This window comes from Anabas testudineus, chromosome 7, assembly GCF_900324465.2.
Source record: "Anabas testudineus chromosome 7, fAnaTes1.2, whole genome shotgun sequence".
NCBI classification, from domain to species: Eukaryota; Metazoa; Chordata; class Actinopteri; order Anabantiformes; family Anabantidae; genus Anabas; species Anabas testudineus.
The window spans coordinates 5,426,296-5,453,391 of NC_046616.1; the positions used below are offsets into that span (position 1 = coordinate 5,426,296).

Consider the following 27,096-nt stretch of genomic DNA (forward strand, 5'->3'; position numbering starts at 1 on the left):
AAAGTGATATTTTACTGTAGCATTATCTTTGAGGAGAGATAAAAAGTCATGAGTGAACAAGTCTAAATGTTTCTTCTTTCATAATAATCAAGTTATATTTCTATTTACATGAGAATAAAATGTCTGAAACTGGGAGCATAACCTTCTTTTTAGATACTGAAGGTCTGCAGGCTATAATTTTCTTTTAAAATGGATCTGTTGGGTATAATAACCCTTCCTTTTTGTGAGTCAATGCCCTGTGAAACTGAGATGCTGTTATACCTATTGAAAATGTAAATTGGTTGCAAATTTATGATCACCTGTTAATAATGGGCAGTGTGCTGTGTGCGTGTGCTTGTTCCCTGATAATATTTTACAACACTACTCTGGAGAATACATGATTACATGAAGTCATAACCATGTTTGCATCAGTTAACATGTATATATTAGGAGGATTACGTGGTTTTGCTTGTTGAACCGGTTATTACAAATATATTTCACACAAGGTCACGTTTTGATTCATGATTTATAGTTACACTAGGAATGTGAATGGAAAAATAGAACTCACACACAAGACACACCACTATTCAGTCATCATATCTAGGACATATTGGCTGAATGAGGACATCACGTGAACATATTTCAGGCTTTTTAAATTAGTCCACACATTCAATTTCATTACATGACAATAGCACTTTGACAAAGCCAAAAGTTCGCTGTGGCATATTTCACCGTAAGTTGACTGTTATATTGTTCTGAAACGAACAGAAACAAAAGGCTGAAAAATGTATTGAAAATGCTAAACACTAGTGCACTTTAGAAATTACCTGGAAATGAAGTAGTTGTGATTTGTAGTGAATAGGTAACAATATTCAAAAACATCAGGATGGTCTTTTAAGTGCAGTATAGCACTTTGATAATGTGCTGTGTGGGATGCACCGTGTTGGCTGTTTGTCTCAATAAACAACTTTTTTTTTCCCAGGTTGGAGTGCTTTCGTATTGTTTGTAGTTTAGTTCTTCACCCTGACACCTAAAGGGCTTCACCTCGCCACAGTATATAGATAATGATGAAGATTATGCGCAGAATCGATTATTGCTCTTTAACTTCAGGTTTTGTGTGATTTTTATTTTCTTCTTTATTCCCCCGAAACATCCTCTGCCTCTGTCTCTCACTCAGACACGTACACAGTCTCTCTCATGTTGTCTCTTTCTTTTTGCAACACAAACACTCATGTGGCGTGGTGACATTTGAAAAGCTATGTGGCCTCAGGTAGCGTTAGATGTCTGAAGCTGTAGCTGTGGAGAGAGGAGATGTGAGCAACACACAGAGACAGACTGTCTGCCACCTTCAGCAGCACTGCAGAAGCAGTTATCTGCATTTGTATGTATATATGTAGAAATCTGAATGATGTATACGGCACATATAGTTTGTGTCTGTGTTGGAGTGCTGCACATGTGTCAGTCACATCAATACTCACATGGAAGGATTCTGCCTGCCCATATTTGGCCCTGATTTTTGGTTCTCGTATGGTTGCAAGGTTGGTCCCGCTTACTGTCAGCAGAGTCCCACCGCTGTGGAGAAACGAAGAAGAGAAAAAAGTTTATAGATTCTTTAAATGGTAAAGCATCATGTCTTAAATTTCAAGTTATTGTAGAATTGTTTGTGTTAAAACCAAAACCAAAATCCTTCTTTAACGTTACCCAGAAAATTGCTCCCATAAACTTAACGTTCAACAAAGTTTTAAAATGTCGTGGTCACTGCGACCTTGAAATTGCATTGCAGGAGTGGAAATGTTGGTGAAAAACAAACCAGTGAGTGTCAGTTAGTCTTTCTACAACTTGCCAGATATGTTAATTTCTTCATAATGCTGAAAGAAAAGATAAAGGAGCAGAACTATCCCTGGCATCTGCAGAAGCTGAAAAATGAATTAATAAAAACATAAAATATTGTTCAGACTTTGCGTACTCCGTGTGTGGCTATTATTAAAAACTCAAAAGAACAGCTTGACGACTTTGCAGGAAAAGAAGTTTGGCTTCAAGCATACAGTGGAGTGCCATGAGCATCAGGTAACAGAGGACAAAAGGATAGAATGAGAACATGATGGAGCATATGTCCGAGTGAAAGTAAGACAGAAGAAGTAGTTCGAGTGGGAAATGAAATAAAATATCCACAGAGGTACTGTACATACTCCAATCCCAGACTCCATCCACAGCAAATATGTGCTTTCCTCGAGCAAGAGGAAGTCGCTCAACTGAATCTAGTAAATAACAATACCAGAACTGGGCTGAAACCCCAAGAGTCATTTATATGGTGAGTAGAGTGTGAAGGCAGACTCTTGGCCTTGCGGTGTACATAGGCCTTTCTCCATTACCATAACTGCTTGTAAATTTGAAACAATGGCCGAATGGTTTGCAAATTCTACTAGTGAAATTGGCCCTTGGCTCAGGTCCACCATTTATGGACTGGACCTCTCCACAAGGCAAGGTTATTAGTGCTGAGGGAGGATCATGACGTTCAGAGAAAGAATAAAATCTTTATCATAGAGGATTCCTGCCACTTGTAAAAACAATGGAGTCGGTGTGTCCTTTTCACTGCTACACTTAAATTGAATTTATGAGGTTTCCATGAAAGATATCTTACCTTCTCAATGCTTTCCTCGTTTTTACAATGGCAGTTCAACCTCCGAGTACTCTACTCTGTTTTCTGCAAGATTAGTGTCTTTCACTGAGAAATACAGTATGTACGAATTCCAACAGTGTGTCTTTCTTCCCTCACTGCCTGGAGCAGGTTATACTGTAGTTTCTCTTACTGCTGTGAGATAAATGTGAGATTAAACTGTGTACCTGGAAAAAGTCATAACCAACGCACAGTTATTGCACATTGGACACGAAGGCATGGACAGTGGACATCTGAATGGTATTCTGGGATTTTGTGACGTTGATGGCTCAACTGGTCGACGTCCATGTTGTGATATCTCGCTGAAGGGGGTGTCATCTCACTGTTGATGTCTTGCTAGGTGGATGAGGAATGTAATACCCTTAAATCTCTTGTCAGTGATCCTTAACTCTGCCTGCTGTCTCCACTATCTACACCTTAAAGACATGTTCTTAAGATTTACTCCCCCTGTTCCTTGGATATCTTCAGTGGTATCAACTCTCTGCATGGGGCATCCTGCTGAGGTAGGGGATGGATCATTGTCACTTCCCTGTACTTATTAACTAGACAAGTCTCAGTAGACACACTTAACAATTGCTGCCTATTGTGTTTTTCTTTTAGCTGTTCTTGAATATTGTAGACCTTTAAGCCAAAGTACAGTATAATTTATATCTTCACCAACCATATTTGCAGACTATGAAAATTCTAAATCCTAAATTGGAGCTAGCCGTATAAAAGTGTGATAGCCTCCCAGTTCTTTATCCCTATATCTCTATTTCTAATCTGCCATTCTTTCAGCATTCAGGATGATTTGAGGGGTTTTGAGTAATCCTGCAAGTGTACCTGCTTTGTCCTGTGCCATTTGACACAAACGATGGGTCACAGATAAATTAGAGGATTATGAAGTGATAGCTGCTTATGACAAACGCTCCTGTCTCCACACAAGTCAAGCTTAGAATATTAGGAGATACACTAAGGTGAACAAAGTTGTTATAGTACCATGCCACTCACTGAGGCATTGGGCAAACCTTTGTCCTTGGCTCACCTCGTAGCTCGGAATATCCCCCCAAACCCCCCACTGCAGAAGAATAGCCAGGTGCATTCCTTATAGGAGGCTACCGTGTCTAACATTGATTTCTGCAACATGTAGGTGTCTTTTCAATGTAGACATTAATCTGACACTTATCCAGAACAACTTGTTTACAAGCATCAAACAGAAAACTAAGTGCTACGGCGATATGAAGACGAGTAAGAGGCTATTACTAGACATTCATCCAGGAGTCTAAACCTGGAAGACTTACAATAACAGCAAACGGTAATGATAGGAAGGGACGGGGAGTAAATGATAAAGGTATATGTACCATCACTTGCATTGTTGGTAGACAAAAGGATTGAAGTCTCAGCTCAGGGTTTTCATTCTTTCGGCAGATTGCCCATTACTGGCTAGGGAGAATGAGTCCCATTCATTCAGAGTGTCTCTGGATAACGCTGTCAAGTGTAAGATGTGATTGTAGATACAACGAGAGGCATCAAGTCTGTCAAAGGTGTAGCAGTATTTGCTTTTAATTTTGCATACCCTTTACTCTGTGACACTATATTATTGTCATTTGTACTACAGCAGTGTAATCTTCAAGAACCCATTATAGCTCAAGTAATTGGAATTGAGATTTCAATTCAATATGACTGACTGCCACGAGACGCTGCCATGATGTGGTAAAATTAATTTTATACAAATCAAGCTTGTTTGGTTGAGTACAGTCTAATTAATTTTAGGAAGTTTAACTTGTAATATTGTGAAACTCTAATCTGAACTAATGATTTTTGTACTCTTCCACATTTTATCTTGAGAGTAAATTAGTTTTCTGTTGTGTTATAGGCAGGGAATGTGTGGACTTGTGATGTATTAGTTTGGATTGCTGCCATGCATTGAAATTATTTATGCAGCTGACTGATATATTAATACACATCTTTTAGTGTACAGCTTGAGCAAAATCATGGTGCAAGAGCAATGCTTCAGTACTCGTATGTCACAGCATGCACCCTCAATTCGTTGCTAATATAGGACATGAAATGCTAATAAAGGAAATAAGTGACTTAGCATAATGTAACAGCATAATGCTCTTTGAAAGAGAGATGTAGGCGGCTGATTAACAAGGCAGCAACAGAGCTGAGGCCACATTCAGATGAACTGATATTTAATTAGATGTTTATGTCATTCCTACAAATGCACCATGGGACTAGGCAGACTGCACTTCTTAAAGCGCTGCCTGTCCTTTGCTTCCTTTCTCCTACGACCCTCTCCCCCTCAGCTTGATGTATATTTGTGCTGAGTCCCTCTGTCCCTGTTGCTTCTTTCTTTGTCTAAGCGAGTCTCTTTAGCTCAGGTACATGCTTCAGGGAACAGACAACAAGACAATCAGAATAAACTCTCAGGGATAGCTGAGTTAACCCAACTACTGCTTAGTATTTCTCTCTATTTGCTCTCCATCTCTTCCGTTTTACTTCCTGCTCTGTTTTTCTTTTACTCACCTTCTTTTTGGTCACATCTTCCTCAAACTGATTGACATGTAAACAGCACAGTACAGAGAAATATGAGAGAGGTTTGGACAGCAATCAGCATCTACTGCTGGCATGATTCTAACATCCTAGTCATGCCAAGTTCTCCAGCTACATGAATTCACAAGGTTTCTCCACCAGTAGTCCTTAAACCATCTCCACCTAGTTTGCTAGGGTGTGTAAATGGTCAATGTACTGAGCGGCCAATAGATTTTTGTTTTAAAACCACAAAAACAAAATATAGAAAAACGAGAAGTTTGCCAACCGCCACTTAGAAACAGGAAAACAAAAGATGGATAATGACCCATCTACTGTGTTGTTTTTTTATTTTTATATCGGTGGACTTTTTCTTTTTTCAATTTTGCATCGATTGTGTTGCTGTGATCTGGAAAATGACAACATGTGTAAAATGGCAATTGTCTGTTCCTTATTTTTGACATTTCTTACCTTCTGTTATCTGCAACAACACCTGCAGCCACGTACTGTATGTTGTGCATGGATGTTTGCAGGGAGTGATGATGAAGAAGAAGAAAATCTATTGGCCACCAAGTACATTAATGGAGACTGCAAATCTACTTTTTGATGTGGTTTAATATAATAAAATAATATATCTATTAACATAATTACAGTAATCTGTAGATTAATATATTAATCTGCATCTTACTGTTGGAACACTTACAGTTAAACTATTCAGCCACTTAGTGCAACCATATTTCTAATGGGTTTCCTTAAGCAGCTGCACTAAAGTACCACGGAGAATCAGTGCCTTGCTCCAGGGCACCTTGGCAGTACTTTCTGAAGGAGTGGCAAACCTCATTTCCAACTGCAGTGAGTTTGGGAGAAGATTTGAATATTTTGGCTCAAAACTACATCCCTAACCTCTACTGCTATTTAAATATCTTTCCTCAGTATCCCAGATGAGCACTACTCATTGATTTATTTTGAAGTGCTCTGTCTTCTTCCTAAATGGGAAATCATCATCAGCCAAGCACAAAGATAATGCACTCTCCCTCCGCTTAAGCTCCTTTTCCTTTTCCTCACCGCCTTTCATCCATTCCTGCTATCACCACCCGAGCACAATGTTGATATGTTCTGGAGGCGTGCATGTATTCACACCAAAGCAGACAACGAGGCAGATATGAATCAATATGATATCACATCTCGCTGGTTCGTTGTACTTTCTACCTGAGCCAACATGTGACACAGGGACAACAGGCACAGGCTGACACATCAGCTAAATTAAAGAGTCCTCAGCCAGCAATGCATACACCTTGTGTATCACAGCTTTGCCACTCTTTATGAGGTGTATGTGTTGTTTTGTGGTTTCCACAGCAAGATGGAGGAGGGATCTGGGGCCAAACATCAGGGACTCTGGGAATCAGTAAGGTGTGTGTGTGTGTGTGTGTGTGTGTCTGTGCATGCATGTGTCTTTTTTATGTGTGATCATCATCCCTGAGTGAGTAGAACCCTAGTTTTGAGCTCCTCGCACACAAACACCCTCACAGTTGGTGTGCAGGGCAGTGATTGGGCCTCAGCTGCTGCACGGCCAGTCCTACTGGGCAAAGGGAACAGGGCAGGATTCATCAACACTCTTCTCTAACAAGCTCTGCATCTATCTGCTAGCATCTACTGATGAGTCACCGCAGGAAAGGAAACAACACAGTGAAAGAAAGAAACTATCAGGAATAAAAAAGAGAGGGAGGAAAAATCACACAGGGGTCCTAAACAGCATTAAAACCACTGACTAGTCCACACATTATTATACAGCAAACAGAAATAAAACCTAGCACAAATAAGGTTTCAGATTTGCTTCTGCTCGGTAGTATGAAGTATCAGTAATAATGACCAACACTGGTCTGTTCCTGTCCTCCCTGTCAATACATCTGCATTAATCTAAATGTATTGCTCGTGCATGTACGTTCAATGTCAAGACTGGCTGTGAAGTTCTGAGCATCAAACTGAGTGTTGCATTAGTTCAGGCAGAGAACTTGATCCTCACACGCCATCAGCTGATCAGTTTTAGCTGCCTCTTCAATCATCAATCACATTTAAACAATTAATGGGCTGTATAATCTACAAGCTCAGACTCCCCATTTTTGGATCCGCCAAGCTGCTGCCGCTGATTTCCTCTGCTAAGATGTCTTGCTTATGCCAGATGAAAAATCGCTAGAGGCACTGTCAATTTACCTCCATCCAAACGCACTGTCAGAGCTCTCATCTGGAATTTAACTCTGTTCATTCAAAACTGCTTCTAGAACGTTTCCTTAAATTTGTCCTGGTAATGCTGCTGCATCACAAGCAGTAGCGTAAAAGTCAAGGTCCAAACAGAGAAAGTCCTCTCTGCACTTAGTCTCTCAGTCTAGATGCACTTCTGATAGGAAACAACATTTTTGGTTTTGTGCATTTATCTCCTTGCAAAAACTCAACAACACCTGTTTTCTTCTACAGTCAAATCTACTCACTCAACCACCATGATGACAAACAAAAGCTACTGGGTCAAGTCGGTCTGATTACAAGTTGCAGTTGTTTACCTGGCAATACTCCAGTCAGGTTCAATCCTCAGGACAGTGGGGTCTTCAGTGTAGTTAAACTTGACCTCAGGGTTTCTGAGCTCAGCGCTGTCAATGTCCACCAAGACTGATGAACCGCCTGGCGCCAGTCCTGCTGGTGTCACACACACTATCTCACGGGCGTTCCTCCTGGAGACAAAAAAGAAAAGTTGGCGGAAGGCGATTAACAAGCGTTTGACAAGATGTTGGCCAATAAAAACACACACACACATGGGTTAAATACCCACAATGTTCTATAAAGGCCCACCGTACAGCTATGACTTAAACTACAGTGATCTGAAAACTAGACAGGCTCGGCTTTCTCCAAGTTGAAATCTAGGACACAAATACATACAAGGTTGTGGAGAGGACAAAACTGAATTGGAAATTTTTTAGAGAAAGCAACAATTCAAAACCCAGTAGCAGTCTAGCTTGGTCTGATTTCTCTGAAAAAAGAATCGTAATAATAAAGAGTCAGTGATTACTTTCTCATGCCAGGACATTCCTTAAATACTGAAGTCCAAGCTGAAGAGTTGACATATTTAATCACTTGCTCATTGTGCTTTGTGTAATTACCAGTTTCTAGCCTGGGAAGCCAATTAATCTCTTTCTCTTAAAATCATTTTATAATCTGCTAATTTGATTAGATATTTCCACTTGTGACCAATAGACTTCAGCTCAGAAAACTCATAAAACCCTGTCAGCAGCCCTTGCTGTTAGATACCAGGACCATGGAAACTTACTTTTTGATGCTAGCAGGACAATATTATAAACTATTACTAATGTTTATACTTCCCTGAGTCACATTCATAAGCTCTGGAAGATAATTTACTGTAAAGAAATATGTAATATAATATATTTAATATTGTAGTAAACTTTGGAAGTGTGAAATAACAACCACCTATATTAGGACACGTGTAACCACTCGTCTGCAGTTTGCATTTATCTCACATAAAAAGAAGTTTGATTGGCTTAGTGTAACAGAAAGAAGACGGATGTAAGAATAAAAACAGGGAATTGAAGTCATGTTTAATGAAGTTTATGTCGGCTATGATTGGTGCACTGACAAGGATCAGCGCTGCCAGTTGCAGTCACTGGGGGAGGAATGGAAAGAGTTTGTGTGTGTGTGCATGTGTGTCTTACTGTATGTGTGTACGTGTCCATGCTCGCATGTCCCACAGGCAAAATAACATTTTCAATTGCAGTCTTGAGTGTAGTCCCCAGTAGCTACATTATCTAATATGTATTTAGCACAGTTGAGTGGTGGCTGCTTTTCTGGGCCATGACTTCACAGGAGTGACGCATGTGTGTGTGTGTGTGCATATGTGTGTGTGTGTGTGTGTGTGTGTGTGTGTGTGTGTGTGCATATGTGTGTGTGTGTGTGTGTGTGTGTGTGTGTGTGTGTATGTGTGTGTGTGTGCATATGTGTGTGTGTGCATATGTGTGTGTGTGTGTGCATGTGTGCATGTGTGCTTTAATGTAGTTCTACTGTGCCTCAATACACCACGGCAGTCACACAAGGAGGGGGAGGAGTGTAAGAGAAAGAAAAAATAAAGGGAGAGAGACAGAATCTATATATCCCATGTCCCTTAGCCTGTAACCATAGCAACCCCATTCACAAAGAAGACACCTCCCAGCGCAGCAGCCTGCACAAGATGCCATGAACACAGTCCTACAGTTAGGGTGTGACAGATAAAGACACAGTTGGGGTGAGTGAACAGCGGTGAAGCAGAATCGGCTGGATTACCGCGAGGAGGCGGCGGCAAAGAAACGACAGCTGTGACTTCAAAGCTAGCATACACTTGCTTCAATAGAGATTAGCTATGAGAGGCTAATCCATGCATTTGACATGCAAGCAACTGTAAAGATAGTTTGAATTCTTTCATGCACTAGATTAGAGAAAGCCGGTGTGAGTGCAGACAAAGAAATAATGTGTGTTTGCAGGCAACAAGCACATTCATGGCACCCCCCCCCCCCCCACCACCACCACACAGAGAAACATCCTAAGCTGACATGTCGATTACATGCTTACATGCACATGTAAAATCTTTACGATAATGACATTGTAGTGGAGTACACATAAACAAATGTTTATTCATGAACATATTTTCTTTATCTGTATTTATTCATTTCCTACTTCATCTACAGTACCTTCAGTCATAAATGAGAACTTGTTTTGCTATCTTAAGTACTCTTTATTTGTCTTATTCTTATCTAAATCCTATTCTCCTCTGCTGTGATGTTCCAATTTCCCCACAGGGATAATTAAAATTTCATTTAGATGGGAATAAGAAATGCTTCTTACCTTTTAAAGTAGCAAGGCTGCGGCCCTATGCTGACAGACACATAGCTGCCTGCGTTGAGGTAGCTTCCCTCAATAGTGACCCTGGTGCCACCAGAAATGGGCCCTTGAGACGGCTGGATACGAGTGAAATATGGAGTCTAGAGAAGAGAGGAAATAAACACAAGTTATGACATGATGGTGAAACGACCAACAATGTTAAATCTGTATCTTTAAGACAAAATATTTTCTGCATAATACTAGACGTTAATACTCATGCAAAACGAATAGGATTTCCTACAGTGTGATATGATGTATGAATATGCTTCTTACCACAAAGGTGAACGGCCTTGGTGACAGGGCTCTGTAGTCGTTGACACAGTCTCTCACACACACCTCCACCTGAGCTTCTTGGACCCTGTAGCCTGTTGCATCGTTTAGCAGACACACTATTCTGTAGGGGGGAAGTTGGAGGGATTGATGGAGAAAAGGTAGACAATAAAAAGTTGTTTAACACAACGCAAGGATTAACCACAACAAAAGTGTTATCACATGTGCATTAGAGTTTTCATTTTTCAACCTATACTGTGAGTCTAAGGGATAGCAAGACAGAATAATCAGTCCCATGACTATAGCAGGCTTCGTATGCATAGCACACTGCACCACATTACATGATACATCTGAATCTGTGGCTCAGATGTGGTGAAACAAAGTAAAGAGAACAAATCTAACTAGAAAAGGGGGGGGATAGAAAAAAATGTCCACAGGATGTGATGCAGGGATGTCAGGAATAATGTGTAGAATGACGGATGTGTGTGTAATATTTGAATAGAGATGCCCTCTATCTCAACATGCATCATTTCCCAACTAACTGCACTAGAGAGAGATTGTTTGATCTGTGTGAACTCAATTCCTCAGCCGTGTAGGACTCTGCAGAGGAGTAAATGTCAGGACGGAGGGAGGAGGAAAATAACAGAAAGAGCATATGTAGGGAGTAATGGAGGGGAACGACAGATGGAATTCACAAATACACAAAATCACTGATATCAGTGCTTTGCGGTCGTTGAACGGGGCTACACCTACACCGAAATGTTGTTTGATTGGTCAGGATGAGAGAGGTAGTAGGTTGGTTGCTGGTGTTCTTGTGTGCATGTGTGATCAGATCTGCGTGAGTGTGTGTTTCTGTGACAGAGACAATTGCTGTTGGTGTGAATCTGCAAATGCATTCATCTGTGCCCCTGTGCTTGGGGAGCATACATTTTCACAGTTTATGCTTGTAGTTTTGTATGTTTGACAATTTGCGTGTGCGTTCTTGGGTGACTGCCTGTTTGTGTTTCCTCTGCTCCTTCACTTACCTCTCTGCGCTCACATACTCCTCCTCAATAGGCACACAAGGCACCTTGCCCAACCTGACACCCATTTGGATATCTCTGAACTGCAGCCCCAAGTTCTCTCCAAGAATGGTCACCCTGGTTCCCCCCTGGCGAGGTCCAGTCTCAGGGAACAACTGCACATACAGAGGATAGACGTCAGGATGGATAGGGGAGGAAATATGGAGAAGGAAGGGGAGGTAAAGGTAAAAGGGGGAAACAAATGAATATGTGTACCTCCTGGAAAAGTTATTTATATTCTCACATAAATATATTATATTCATTCTGTTTTCTCCATTCAAACATGATAATGTACAAATACTATCAAACAAATATATACACAGGCATAAGTACACAGAGAAAAAACACAGTGGCATAATCCATATAAACATACGCACACACCATACAGAACTGCCCATATTGGGTGATTGAAGTTTAAATGAAGAAAAATAACTCTCCTGACTTTGAGAAACAAAGAAAATGAGATAAAGATAGGGTGAAAAACAAGTTATGCTGACACACAGAACCAAATTGGCATCATCTCGGGAGTTTAATTGAAATATATTGTGGCAGCTTGGCTTCTTCGCCAGAGCTGCAGTGGTGTAACGCTAAAGTCGGACCACCGAACCCTGATGTGATTTATCTAGCCAGATTATATCCTGTAACAAGGACAGGTGTGGTGTGACAAAACAAATATGGTGACTGATGGACGGTGGCTGTCACAAACACACACTGCATTACGGACATGCACATGCAAAACTAATCCCTAACAAGCATCACGAGGTAATTATGTGTAATCTGCCCGTTGCCCTGTTCTTTTTCAGTGCTTGGCTGAGCAGTGTGGAAATGCAAACTCACTATAGAGCCATACTGCTGTTCCTACACTACAGACAACCAAACAACAGACGGTAATAAAAATATATTTATTAATGCATAAATGTAAAATATTTAACTGAAATCCATTAGCAACAACCTCAGTAAATCACATAAAAGATTCAAAGCCCTTATGAGCACAATTAGAAATTCTAATTTTGGCAGCTCCCTGAGGTACAGCAGAATCAAGAGAGAGAGATCATCTCGTATGTCTACAAACAAAAACCTATGCCATCATCATAATTTCAAAGACGTAATAATCACATATGGATACTTAATCTTTTAAAATTCAATATAAGTACCTAATGATTCTTTTAAATGAACTTAACATTAATCTTGCCAACAGTGTTCAGCAGATTGCCAGACAAACCACGCTCTTGGACGCTCTTGCTTGTTAAGAGCAAAAAACACAATAGATTTGGCACAATCATGTTACTACAGACATTGTTATGAATACACACAAAGACACAACTTCACCAACACCCACACAGCTCTGGGAAGGCAGTGTCTGCTGTTAAGACAGAAAGTTTGCATTGTAATAAAATCACTGTAATGGCTGAATGTAAGAACTTAAGGGTTTGATTGGTCCAAAATAAAAAAAAAACAAAGTCACTGGAGTGAAGCTGAGACAAAGAGAGACACAGAGCGAGAACAGACTGGTTCACTGTTTGGAAGCTGACTCACGTTGGAACCCCAGGCGCCAGCAGAGCCTCAGCACTTTGGTTCCACTAACACAATTGCTGGTAAACACTGACCAGAGTGAGTAGCTATCAGCCTCTAGGGTACGTTGTGGACAACAGATGTCAGGGTGTGGAAATGAGTCTTCAGATGGTTTTGGAAGAATGAAGCTACATTACCACAGAACACAATATCAGCTAGCCACCCAGCCCTGGGATATAAACACTGGATGAACCATAGTCAGGCATCAGTGAAAGAGAAGTAGCCGTGCTGTTAAAAAGGATTACCACCATCATCTAAAGGGGGCTTTCAGAAAGGGACCAGTGAACACTATGGAAACATTTACAGTCACACTATGAACTCACAATACACAACAGTCAGCAGGGAAGGGCACACGTACTTTAAGGCACATTATGGAGACCCTATACAGCAGCTTTCCATTTATCTTCCATTCTAAACCACTTGTACAGTATAAAACAGTAAAACTGTGGTTAGCAGAGGCTTAATACTTGGTAGCATAAACAACATCCCTGTAATTAACTATTCTGAGGTGAATTCATAGAACGTATTCCACACATAATGCAGTAGCTTTGTTAGTCTGCCACTGATAGAGCTTTGCAATATGAATCATGCACTAATACTTGTTTGAATGCTTCTAAGAGAAGAAAAGGTGAAATTGTGATATCTGGGACATATCTTTTTCATATCTTTTTGTACTCAGTGTGATGGTTCCCACAATAACTGGAAATATCAACATTTCTCACCACTGAGAAGAACACTGAAGTGTCGAAAACAACATAGCAAACCAATACGTGCACAAACCAACTGCAGATGCCGTCCATATTTCATGACACATAAACATTGCCTTGAATGAACCGCATTGTTGATCTCTAGCTACAGAATGTATCTGAAACATTACTTCTGCGGTACAGAATATAGATCCAGACGACTACACTTACTACGTAGCTGAATGAAAGAACATAATGGTTGTGTACCATTAAAATATTCCCCTGACATTCGAGAGCTGATTCCCATTGAACTATCACCAGTACTCAGTCAGCCTGTGGGAACGGAGGCAGATCCCACAAGCAATGTGGAAGTGGAACCTCAAGCAGCTTTGGATGCATGTTGCAGTGATTTGATGACACGTCCACACCATCGCTCTGTGATAAATGTAAAGTACAGACGCCCTGTAGCTGAAAGCAGACCTCTTTCTACAGATAGTGATCCGAAACCACAAAACCAAATTCAAATACTAACTAACAAGGCTTAACACACAACTATTCCCTGTGAGCAGCCAAACTGATCTTCAACCGACACAACTTCAAATGCTTGCGGATGCAGACTATTCAATCATAGTCCGTGCCAGCTGACCACTAAATACCGAACCACAGAGTGAACAGTTAGATATTCAGACTGAATGGCGATGTAGTTACTACTCCATGCTTTGAGACTGATCATTAGTATTTACTATTTTTCAACACACCTCAGAGCTAATTGAGTATGACTACATAGTACTGTAGTTCATAGGGTTGTGTAGGTTTGGAAATAGCATTAGATCCAGTTAAAACAATGAATTTCCTCCTATGTTTGGTCACTTTTTTTTAAATGCCACTCACCAGGAATCCACTGGAGATAAGATAGTGTGGCGTCGCTCTGTGATGCAGTGGCCTGTAAATTGCAGTTCTTACCACATAGTAGCCACATCAAATCATCAGCATTACAGCGGCGGTTTCCTACATGTCTGTCATCCAACTTATACAGTACGCTTGTGTGTGTGTGTGTGTGTGTGTGTGTGTGTGTATTCTGCAACATGGTAATCTTCCTCTGGTCTCGGTGGGAACCAATAACCCACGACCCACGAAAGGCCAGCAGCTGTTAAGGAGTGTTTAAAAAAGTTGTTTATGTGGTCACAAAAGAGTTTGAGAATCCTACCAAGCAAACTGGGAGAAGGGGGAATTCAATTTAAAATGGCTTCTCTTCTTTCCTGGGAAAAGTGCCTGAAACAAATAATCTATAAGCATAGTTATTATGTTCAAATGTTTGAAAAGCATGGGAATACTGAACTGAGCATACCGTTTTCTCAAAAGTAGATTTTAGGTCTTTGGAGTCTGTAATGATGTTATTAAAGGGTTCTTGTTTTTGATAGGATCTACTCAGGCTATTTTAATTTGTTGAGAGACTCCACTGATGGTATGCTTCTGCTTTGAAATTTGGGGAACTGCCAACAACACCAGTATCAAGACAGTAAATAATAAAATATCACAGTATTTGAAGCCACAGAGACTAGGAAACTTAGTCGGCAAAGACATAGATGCATTGGTAGTCATAAAAACTACTTCACTACTTCACTACTACTTCACTTCATATAGTTAGGGTGCCAGCCTGTTCTGGAGGGGAACTAAACCAGATGAACCACAAATCTACTGTCTCCAAATCAAGATGTCCATTAGCCTGATATGAACACCTTGCTGCATGTACATCATTTTTCAATTTGAGAATGTGTCTGTGATTCTAAGTCAATACACTTATTGGCATATTACAAAACTGCCCCCCTAGTCCCCCTTGTATCCATCCAGTGTGGTAGTACACAGTTCTCGCTCTGTAAATGCAAACAAATGTGGGTCGGGCCGGTTAATTACAGCTACTTGGCACCAAGACTGCTCTTGCTCGTGCACAGCAGGGAGAGAAACAGCAGAAAGTTGTTTCCAACAGCAGAGTTGTTTTCAGTGCGTCCATGAGACCAACAGTGAGTGTGGGTGTGTGTGTGTGTGTGTGCTCAACAGGTCGGTAACAGTTACTTTCAGTGCTTACTAACAAGAACAGGACAAGTCGTGAAGGAACAACCAAGGGATCAGCAGAACATTCCTCCACTATCTGACTTCTTTGTCTGTCTGGCTTCTTCACGTTAGCATTACACATTTAGCAATTTATTTATCTGAGTCATTTGATAAAGAACTGAGGTTTTATTCAAATGGGTGACTTTAAAAACAATGAGGATAGATACAGTGATATAGTACCTAGTGAAAGTCCCTTAGTTATCAGCAAGGTAAAAAATTCAAAAGTAAAACTCAAAATAAATATGACACGCTGGATTTGGACCACTGCGTTCCACTAAACTATCACTATACAAAAAGACTAAATATAAACATAACTAAAAGTCGCTTTGAAAAAAAGAGCCAAAGCCAAATAAACCTCTATGTGCCTCTGTCTCCAGAGAACCAGTTTGATGTAACAGTGAGTAATAAAACCATTTCTGTGCCAAGGGCAGGGACAAGGTCCCAAAATGTGTGTGTTTTAATAGCAACGCATTAAAATAGAGCAGCTTTCATTCTCGGTTCAGGACACGTAGGGCTTTCGTGACCACAGGGGCTTCAACAAAGAGAGCTGATGCAACTGCCTATCAAGGTTTACCAGGCTTGGATCTCCGCAGGTGACTTTACACTCCTCACGAGTTGACGAGATTATGATGTGGCACTCAAAGAAGCCGCGCTGCTTGTCTTTGTGGGTGATTTTAGAACTGTAACACTGGAAGGAGTGTGATTAAACATGTTTCTTTTGGTTGTTGCCGACTGTGAATGTAGGAGTTCTTTTCTTCCCTACATGTGATGATTTGCTTATGTTGCCTTTGCTTCATATATATAGAAAACTAATGCTAACTTCTGTTTCTTCCGCCATTATGTTATAGCTTTTGGAAAATGTCCCAACTTCATCAGCTATAATCTAACAACTGTCAACTCACCACATACAAACACACACACACTCACTCACTCTCTCTTACCTTTGTGATCTTAGGGTGGGTGCAGCGGCTGTTTCCAGAAGTGGCGTGCATCCATCCTGCACCTTCAGCCAGCTGCAGTGGAAGGTGGGAGTTTCCCCCACCGGTACACTCCTGCCTGAGGGAGCACTTCCTGTCCTGAACGCACCAGCCACATTCAAACCTGGGGTCTGCCTTCAGGCACATACCACAGCTGTCCCGCAACGCTCTGCACTTGTACAGGTGGGCTGGTTGAGAGACGGAAAGCGTGGGAGAGACACAGATATGATATGATTTGTGCTGCTCAAACACACTTCAAACTTTCAAGCGGGCTTATAGCTGTACATAATTCTACCATTCTAAGTCTGTTACCTTTCATAGCCTAGACTACTTGAGAAACCTTTTCTTATTAATATGAATTTCTTCAAACTGTTAATCTGAAACAGCGGTGGCAAAAAAAAAAAAAAAGTTTTTAAAAAGTAATCAGGAGTTTGTGTCTGTGAGCGTGAGAGAAAGAAGAAGAGCAGAGTAAATGAATGTTAATCACCCACATAACACACAAAACCGTCAGCAGGTGATCATTGCTACTCTGAGGCTGTGATGATGAGAGAATAACTGTTTCCACAGATAAATAGAGGGAAAAAAATTAAAAAACATGAACATGCAACCTAGAGGGATATTACAGAAATTAATTCAACAGGTAATGTCTTCTAATGCCAGCAGGGAATTGATAATTTGTTGTGTGTAAAACCATTCCCTAAACTCTACAGAGTGGAAAAAGTCATTAAAAGTAAAAAAAGAAAAAAAGAAAATCCAACAAACAAATAAATAAATAGATAAATAAATAATTAAAACCTCAAACACCTGAGAAGTTAAAGGAGAGGGAGATGAAAGGAAGCAGGGAGGAGGGGGAGGATAAATGTTAGCTGTGCTTGTTAACAAAGCAGCAACAAGAATTTTTATGAAATTAAAGCTGGTGAGAGAACGAGAGAAGAGCGAGCAGCGATACGAGCAAATAGAGAGGAGAGAAAGTCAAGTGCAAATACAGTAAGAGAGCAAAATAGACAGGCAAATGGATAGCTTCGTTTGATTTCTGTTTAGCATGTGTCTTCTGTTAACCTCTATCATAATTATCTCTGTTGATACTACAACGCCAAAACCTGCAGGCAGGTTTGTCTGCTGTCACACCAGATAAACAGATTTAAAATGCAGTGAAGTTGAGAGGAGGAAAAAAACTGAATGTGGAAGAATCTCCCCTCTCCTCCTCCTCCTCCTCCTCCTCCTCCTCCTCCTCCTCGGCAGACAGACGGCTGCCGGACTTCAAAGCGAGCTTCTTTTGGATCCATCTGCCCGCCTCGGCCCTTCTCTTGCCCTAATCTGATTAGCCACGGCTCGGCTTAAAAGTAGCGCGACGCTAATTAATCTGAGCCAAATGAATGATTTAATTAACATTAACATCTCCACTTTACACCGGGGCAAAGCCGGGTCAGCGCTGAGCAGCTCTGCCTCAGACGGATAATACAGCTCCAATTCAGAAAGAAAAAGACAGAGACAGAGCAGAGGGGTGGGGGGGGGGGGGGGGGGGGGGGGGGGGGGGGGGGGGGGGATTAATGGAGAATGGAGAGAAAAAGGAGGAGAAAAGCAGGAGAAGGTCTTTATGAGATTTATATGAGTGAGCACGGTTTTATAATGCTTGTTTTTAAGGAGTTTTAGACCTTGAACAATAAGCATTTCATTGGACTGATAAAGTATAATCATTCTGTGAAGGTTTAGGACAAAATAACCATAAAATCACTACTGAGGCGGTGATGACTAACGTTACTGACTGATGGTCCTGGTAAAACACTGGGGACTTGTTGACTCATACTAATTACTCGTCCATAACCAGAGCTACTGTTGCACTGTGTGAGAAGTCTGTGTTGGTTTGCTGCCTGCATAAAGGAACATACTTGTCAAGTTCCTTGTCACACACCGCCTCTAAGATCATTGGATTTCACAGTCTAAAACTCTCCGAGCTCCACACCACAGTGACACATGCAAAGCACTCACTGTGGCACACATCCCCAGGGCCTCTTACACGACTTATCTGGATAACTTCCCCATATAAAACATCATATCTGAAACACGGATGTCAAAAGCCCCGTTCCAAGTTTTACTCAAAGTCATCCAGATAACTCGAGACAACCTGTGCAGAAGTATACTCTCTTCACAGTTCGCAAGAGTGCTCCCAAATCCCCCAGTTCCTCGCCGCTCACCGTTTTCATCTTAAAGGTAAACTGTGATTATTTCCAAAATATCAACGCTGAGCGGTGAGGAAATGTGGGGATTTGGAGCTGCTATTGAGTATTACAACAATGGCAGGGATTGTGTCTTTGAATAGTGTTTTCACTGCTGTATTTCAGTCCCATTTCCAATCTTGTTTTTTCATTCTACTAGATATTATGAATTGTCAGACATCCTACCAACAACAGATGTATAGGAGTCATACACTACTAAATGTACTGTGCTAAATACCTGTAAAGCTTATATTTTAATACTAATTTGAAAACAGTTATCACCAAAACTATAGCAAATCCCATTATTTCTAAGGTTCACCAAATATCTTGCATGTTGTCAGTCATTGATTTAAGTTAGTTGCAGAATTTTAGATGGGAATTGAATTGATGCAGGTCCTTTGTCACACACTGACAATCCTTAAAGGAGGACACGTATGGTCTGGCTCACTTAGGTCCAAAAACTAAATTATGTGGGGCATTTACTAACTAGCAGCAATAACTGTGCTTGCAATAACAAGGCAAACATGCTGATGTCTAGCAGGTGTAGTGTTTACAGCATTAGTCATCTTTGTTAAGCATGTTACAATGATAATAGTAGAACAAAATACAAAGCAGGTATTTAGGCACAAATCAAACTACTGGAGAAATTACGTTTTACCAGATGGTGGTGGTAAATGAAAAGCGAGGCGGTCACCAAAGTTAATGAGATTCCTGAGATATTTTAATCTGGATGAAAGTAGTGGACCAACCAACAGACATCCTCCACTTTGCAGGCAAAGCCAGAAATTATACATCACTGCCTTTTAATTCTACTTCATTTTGTTTTTATGGGAGAGGTAATTAGAAATGGACTGACAGGTTACCTACATTTATTATTTACATAGAGAAAGCACTTTTTTAAGTGCACCTAACATAAACACTGCAGCAGTGATTTTTTCATTAGCGAGCTAGTAAAAGATTTGTATCAATAAGAATAAAAAAAGTCTAAACCCAACCATTGTATACACCGAGTTGACACAGGGAGGTACTTCTGCAACAACTCATGGTAAACATTTCCTCTTACCTGAGTTAAGAGGAAAACTATTCTATATGAAACATGAATGCTGGTGTCCATAATTTCTTGACTCACTGAACAAATGGTGTTACCAGTAGTAAATAAACTATTCACTAATTATAGCCTCGTATCAGGAACAATACTCAGATCAATACAGTAGATTATACTATGGGATCCCTTGACTTGAGAGCATTGAAATGGGATTATTTATATCGTAGCAGCTAAAATACTTCACAGCACATGCTAAACACAGGATGTTTAATCCCCAGAGATGATCTTTCAGCGAAGGAAAACCTTAAAACAGAACATTTTAAACAAAATAACAAAGGCAGAAGAATTAGGTCACGACCGATAAGCAACTAATTTCCAAGCAATCTGCAAAATGAACTGTATGTCTGACATTTATCAAAATGAGGTCAGATAGAACACAAAGCATGTGAGATTAAAATGTGCATGTGTAATGTGCATGTGTGTCATTTTAAGACTGAAATGACTTGTGAATAGGATAGAAAAAAATAGATAAGAAAAGAGTAGAGCGGTGTAGTTAATCTGACTGTAGACATGCACATACAGAGCAAAAGACTGTATGACACACTTGAGAGCAAGACTTATATTATCTTGTGTAATGGGACGTCTAAAATCATTAGCCTCCACCACCCAATATATTACACTTGGTAAAGAATTTGCAGTTGGTAATTGTTTTCCACTTCATGCACAAATAGCGATTAAAAATAATAAATGACATCCCTCCGTGTCGCTTTCTGTTTTTCTTTATCAATCCCTTTATTCTCATCTACCCCTCGCCATTACGCAGTGCATTTATCAACCTGTCATCCACCCATCTTTCTTCCTGTTGATCCTTTCGTCTTCCTATTAGTTTCTCTATTTGTTTGTCTTCCTCGCAAAAGTCCATCCCTATTAATTTCTGTGCGTGTTTGTTTTCATTGCCATCCATCCATCACTCTCTCTCTGCCCTGCTTTTATCCCAAAGACAAGAATAGCATTTTTCTAAATGGACGGCAAACTTTCACCTTTCTCCCTGATCGCTGTGGAAAATGAAATTACTGATTTCTTGTGAGGGGGAAAAACTGCACATGGTGTTGTTGGTTAAAAGAAAATCGTTACAGACAGATAAACAAGCAGGACCAATCCATTTTTATTTATTTATTTATTTTTGCCAAGCGACAATGCCTGCATGCCCCACCGACTTGAGAGATGAGCATTAAAAATGAAAGATCAGAAGAAGAAAAAGAGGAGAAGATATTCTACCTTGAATGTTGAAGGGGTTGTCAATGACAAAGTTTCCATTCCACACCACGGAGAGTTCAACTGGTAGGTCACTGATGTCACTACCTTCGTAGTCATACTGAGACAGCGAGAGAAACAGAAAGACAGAAATTGTTTAAATTTCTAATAAATTCAATGCAAATTGAGCATTGTACACAATATTGTTTCATTTGCATTGTGATTTAACTTGGTTTGTTCATTGCAGACAGTGAAGCGAGCATGCATAAATCCATATCCACCAAAACAGACATATTTCATAAATACATGAAGAGAAATAACAGATAGGTTACAGCTGAATGAGCATGGAAGAATGGAGACGGGGATGGGATGGGAGAGGAGTAAATGAGGAGAGTAGGACAGAGCAGAACAGGTGATGGGAGGAAAATGGGGAAAAGGATGAGCAGAAGAGCAAAAGAAGTGGAGGAGGTGGTGTGAACGGTGAAAGCAGACAGAAGTCGGACACCGGCGGACATTTGAGAGGACCTTATTCATTTACACATGAGCTAAGTGGTGGGATGGGGGTAAGGGAGAGATAAGATAGGGAGCTGTGTAAAGTGAAATTGGCATTTCCAATTTGCTCCGTGACACACTGGATTTGGTAGACAGGGTTCGACCATGCCATATGGGCATTGGGCCCTTAGTCAGACACACACAGACACACAGACTAATGATATGGTCAAACTTTTCTCCACTCAGTACCATCACTCAAATAACAGACATATTGAGGGGTGAATAAGACACATATTCAATAATGTTTAGACAGAAGTTGAGCTTTTTTTCCATCATCACTTAACACAAAATAAAACATTAACCATGTTTTATTTGATGCTAGTTTGAGGGCAGTAGAATCGGTTATCTAGCAGATCTAACATACAGACAGAATTAGTAAAACTGCTACTAAAATCGTTGGGCTCATTAAATAATGCATAACAGCAGCAGAATAGATAAGCTACTAATATACGTGTAAACCTCTTGAAGTGAAACGTGGTGTTATTTCAGATCTTAAACACGGGAAACAAGAAAAACAAAGACATTGTGAGCAGCAACAGAGGAAGGAATGTGGGAAGTGTTGCTGAGAGGAGCGCAGATAAACCACAGGACTGTAGGAGGTCAGCAGCTCCAGAGCACAGGGATTGAACCAAAACAGTCTTAGGCCACAAAACAAGTGCTGATTGGTCTTATCCTCATCCCACTAGTTCAATGTGACACTAATCCATCACACATTAGGTAGGCTGTTGACTTTATTTGCATCACTATTACATCCCACTGGCTGCAGGCCTGTGTGCGGCAGCTCGTAACTCCAGTGAAACCGCAAGACCCACAACTCCTCTTCTCTCTGCCGTGTGGCCTCCATTAAACTTTAAGAGATTCGACTTGTCTGCCGTCACCAAAACACTGGGCGAGCTTGTTCTCTTGTCAGTCCCCTGCCCACCAAGCTGGCTGCCACATCATGCTTTATTCATACTGTCACATGGTTTAAAACGCCGACACAGCCCTGACACGGTGACACGGTGCCACCCAGTCAAAATGAGCCCATCACCCACTGTCTAACTTGCTTCCTGGGGATATTTGGGAGTAAAAGATGACCTGTAAGCTGGTTAAATACTAAAAAGAAGGAAAATAAGAGGAAAGGAAGCAGAGGGAAAACTATTTGAAGAGATTCTAGTATGGATATTAAGCTAAAACCTCATGTGAAGCACCTTGATTTTCCATTACGAATAACAAAAATACATCTGAAGCTGAGAAGAAAGTCATAAATTGTGCTGAAGCCAAAGTTTTGGACAAACTGAACAGGTATTGTTGAGTGTTTCATCTTCTCAGTATAAGTATACTTTACATTTCCTGACAGACAGATGTCTAGCTGAGACAGACCCTTCCAAAAGGAGACAGTCACCTTTTGAAAATGACAGACATCCTGATTATGGCTTTGCCATCAAAGTACATCTAATTATGGTACGCTTCTGAAGAAATTACCGATACACGAACATTTTAAAAGACTTGCTGTTTGAATAATAAGTGCTACAAAAGCAAGAGTGGAGAATCCTCTAACTACAAAATGGGTATTTATCCCAATGATGGGATTTTTGTTCTCTACTACCTGTAGGTGCAGGAAGAATAACACTTAACTGTAATATTGACATGACTTGTAATCAACCCTAGCTAATGAGCAGGTCTTTTCTTAAATACAGTCAAATGCTTTACCAAAAATAATATTTAAGGAATCTATTCCAGCTTCGCTTCCCATTTACTTGGACTTACAGACTGAGAACACTGGATGCTTTACCTAGAATCACCTTTGTAAAAAAAAGGCAATCCATTTCTCTTGGCTTAATGAGGAATTGTTGCTGTCTTTTGTTTTCATGATTTATTATCCATGCTTATGTTTTCCACATTTCTTGCATTTAATTATGTTTTTGTCTCCCAGCCATCCCACTCTGGGTTACCTCTTTGGCCTCCATGTAGGATTTCTTCCATACTAGGCATTCCTCTTGTGTGCTGCAGATTAGATATTTGGGTTTTAGTCCTGCTGACCCGCAGCTTATTCACATAACTGGTTGAAATGCTTTCTCTTGGGAACACATTTGACTTGTTGAACTGAACAGTTATTGACTCTCAGTATCTCAGTGGCTCTCGGTGTGTGTAGCTTTGAACTTTAAGTGGTGTCACCCATGTGGTTAAAAACTCTATACTGGTGGAACCCTGTAGGTTAAAGTTGGTTTCCCCCTACAGAGTGGCCCTGTGCTGGCATGCTGTCCTGACTTCTCTCCCCTGAGTGCCCGGAGCTGCTGGAGATGAGTAATCAGACTCATTACTGAAGCCTCTGGCCAGCTCCTCCATGTCACTGCATGTAATTAATCTACCTGAGCCAACTCATAGTGTAGCCCCTCTAGGGAAGAGAGGAGACGAGAGAAGAGGAGAGGAGAGCAGAGCAGAGGAAAGTAGAGGAAGCAGAGGGTAAGGACAAAAAGGAAAGTAGGGAGGATGCAAGTGGAGGACAGCTAAAGAGCAGATAAGGGAAAATGACTGGAATTAGGAAAGGATAAGTCGAGATTATGAAAGGCAAAAAGGAAAATGAGGAGAGGGAATGACAACAAGAGGAAAAGAGGTGGAGGGGATCGAGAGAAAAGCAAATGGGACAAAAACAAATAGAGGACAGTGTAAGAAAGGAAAGTTTAAACAAGGAGATAAGAGAGAGAGGAGAGTGTGGAGAGGAGGAGGGGCATTGAGAGGGGACAATGGAGGGAGGGGAGGTGACAGGAGGAGAAAAAAAAGAGAGGGAGGGGAGGAGGTGTAAAAAGTACAAGGTGAGCACAAAGCCATCCCTGGCCTCATTACAGTAACACACCAGCCTGGCTCGAGTTCATTCGTTATCTGCTGCTGCACTCGTTTATTCTCTCGCTACATGAATCGTCTCCATGGACTGCATGTCTCCATGGATTGTATGAATAGATATGGCTGCTGTGCGTATGTGTGTGTGTGTGAGATAATGTGCGTGGTCGGGCTTGGATGTGTGTGTGTGAACTAAAAATTGCCGATGTTAACAAAACAGAGCAGCTGCCTGGTGGGGTGGGGAGGGGGGGAAGGCTGTGTGCATATGTGTGTGAATCCATGTGCAGGTCACCCTCATGTAATTAGTCATGTTGACGGATACCTGAGCGTGTGTTAAAAATACACTGCAAGCATACATAGGTCCTTCATTTCAGCTCAGTTCAGTTCATTTCTCTTCACTAAAATGTACTTAAGTAGTAAGAAATAAATAAAAAATAAGAAAAAAATAGTTACTGGTTATTTATTAGATTAGGATTTTATATAGAACATTTCAAATTAAACATTTTAATCAGTCTCCATCAAACTCCAAAACCAAGCTCCATTTGCTTTTGTTCATCACTAACCCTGAATTCGTCATTACAGTAGCATAATTGATTGATTACGGTTTCAAACTGTATTTGAATAAGCAAATTGGTCCTGTATTTTGAAGGAAGTTGAGTTGCACAAGCACACTCCCAGTGTACTGTGCAGCACAGGCATACCTGTGATTCCTAAGTTGGGAAAAGTCTAGACTAGTGCCAAGTCTAGACCAATTTGTAGACAGTGAACACACAAACACACACCGTCTGTCATCCTCCTAAAAACTGTGTCAGATGCATGGACTTACAGGGGAAGTTCATCCACACACAGTCACATGCACACAGCATTTGATAGCCTATGTGTCAGTGTAATAAATCATGTAAAGCAGGTTGCTGGTTGTTGCTGATGCTACAGTCTCCGTCTGCTCCACATGATTAGGAAGAGGATCATGTGGAGAATCTCCATATGTCTGTTTCACTTTGGGGTTCCAAACCCCTGGAGAGAAAATGTGTGTGTGTGTTTTCCCATGAACAAACCAGTAAGTATTCACGCTGCTTGCATGCATCTGTGTGTGCCTGCGAGTGTCTACGTGCACAGCAGTGTGTGTTTTCTTGTGTGCGTCCCCGTGTGCATTCATGCATACTTTGTGTCCCTGGTGTATTTGAGTATGCAAGTTCAATGTTTCAGTGTTTGGCGAGGAGCTAAATAATGCACAAAGAGACAGTAAGATTGAATGGATGAGTGTACATCTACTGCTGGCTAATTTTCTCTGTGATTTATTACACCCTACTGTCCTAGTCACAGCCAGCTGTGATACATATACACACACTCGCCTTCTGAGCATACTGAATACAATGGTAACCAGTGTACAGGTTCTCAATCATAGCTGGATCTTTGTGAGTCTCTACTTTAACCATTTCTCTCAGTTTTTACCTATAGTACAGTAAATATTACTAGGGTTAATTATAATTTTCCACATGCATGCAAAACTTTCAATCAATAAAATCCTTGAAACCCTGTAAACATTTAAAAAGAAACTATAAAATCTAAGATTTTATAAGGTTTTCTGGCTTTGTACACAGGAAAAAACACTAGATCCAACAACCCTCATCATTAGACATCATTAGAGCCACAGAGGACATGCTAAAATAGTTTTCACAGGCTGAGTACTAGTTCTCCTAATGAGTGAACTCAGTGTAAATGTGTAAAATACCATGTGGTGCAGTGCACCGTTTCAGTACGATATGAAATTCCCACAGCATGCATGAAACTTGTTTAATTTGTATAATCCATCACAGTGAACATCAAGTCAGCATTCATTTTCATCAGAGTTACGTGGGTAATGCAATGTGCCCTTTTTTTAAATTGATCTGCACTCAAACTGCATTACCATGCAACAGTAGTGTAGAATTGACAAAATATGAAATTCGGGTGTTTACTGTGATTGATAACATAACTCAATGCAAGTGTGCAAATAGGTGTTAATAATTTATAACCTACTGTGTGCAAGAGCAAGAGAAATACAGCAGAAATCTCCAACACAATGTAGCAATATTGGCTAATATTAGCACTTGTATGGTTTTACAAGTGCCCAAAGGCGCCCAAAGGCACTTAAACTACTGTTGAAGGTGCTCAAAGCCTAGCTGTTGAGTGGAAAAGTGCCTGCCTTTTATGCCTTTTCCAACCAAATATTCCCCAACAGCACCAAAAATATGACACAAAATTGTTTTATATCAAATCCACCAAGTTTCCTATCCATACAAACGGAGAAACTGGGGGCAGCAGATGGTCATATGCAGAAAAAAATACTGTACTGTACAGCTGAAGAGGTAAATCTGAAGACCAACATTGAACAGCCCAGTGACTTCGTACCCAGTTCCTTTTGTCCAAACTGTCCTTCCACCCTTTGCTGTTCCAGTTAATCTCAGCAG

At 40.6% G+C, this 27,096-nt stretch overlaps 1 protein-coding gene across 2 annotated transcripts in view; it reads right to left on the reverse strand.

Moving 5' to 3' along the window:
- LOC113167221 (plexin-A1-like) overlaps window positions 1-27,096 on the reverse strand; it is a 204,228-nt gene that overhangs the window by 35,658 nt on the left and 141,474 nt on the right. For both annotated transcript variants that reach the window (XM_026367642.1, XM_026367641.1), the window contains exons 11-17: window positions 21,299-21,395; window positions 16,724-16,947; window positions 11,377-11,528; window positions 10,355-10,475; window positions 10,046-10,182; window positions 7,723-7,890; window positions 1,458-1,551 (exon numbers count right to left, since the gene is read on the reverse strand). In XM_026367642.1, the coding sequence (XP_026223427.1) occupies window positions 1,458-1,551; window positions 7,723-7,890; window positions 10,046-10,182; window positions 10,355-10,475; window positions 11,377-11,528; window positions 16,724-16,947; window positions 21,299-21,395 (993 nt within the window). The remainder of the gene's footprint in view (window positions 1-1,457; window positions 1,552-7,722; window positions 7,891-10,045; window positions 10,183-10,354; window positions 10,476-11,376; window positions 11,529-16,723; window positions 16,948-21,298; window positions 21,396-27,096) is intronic.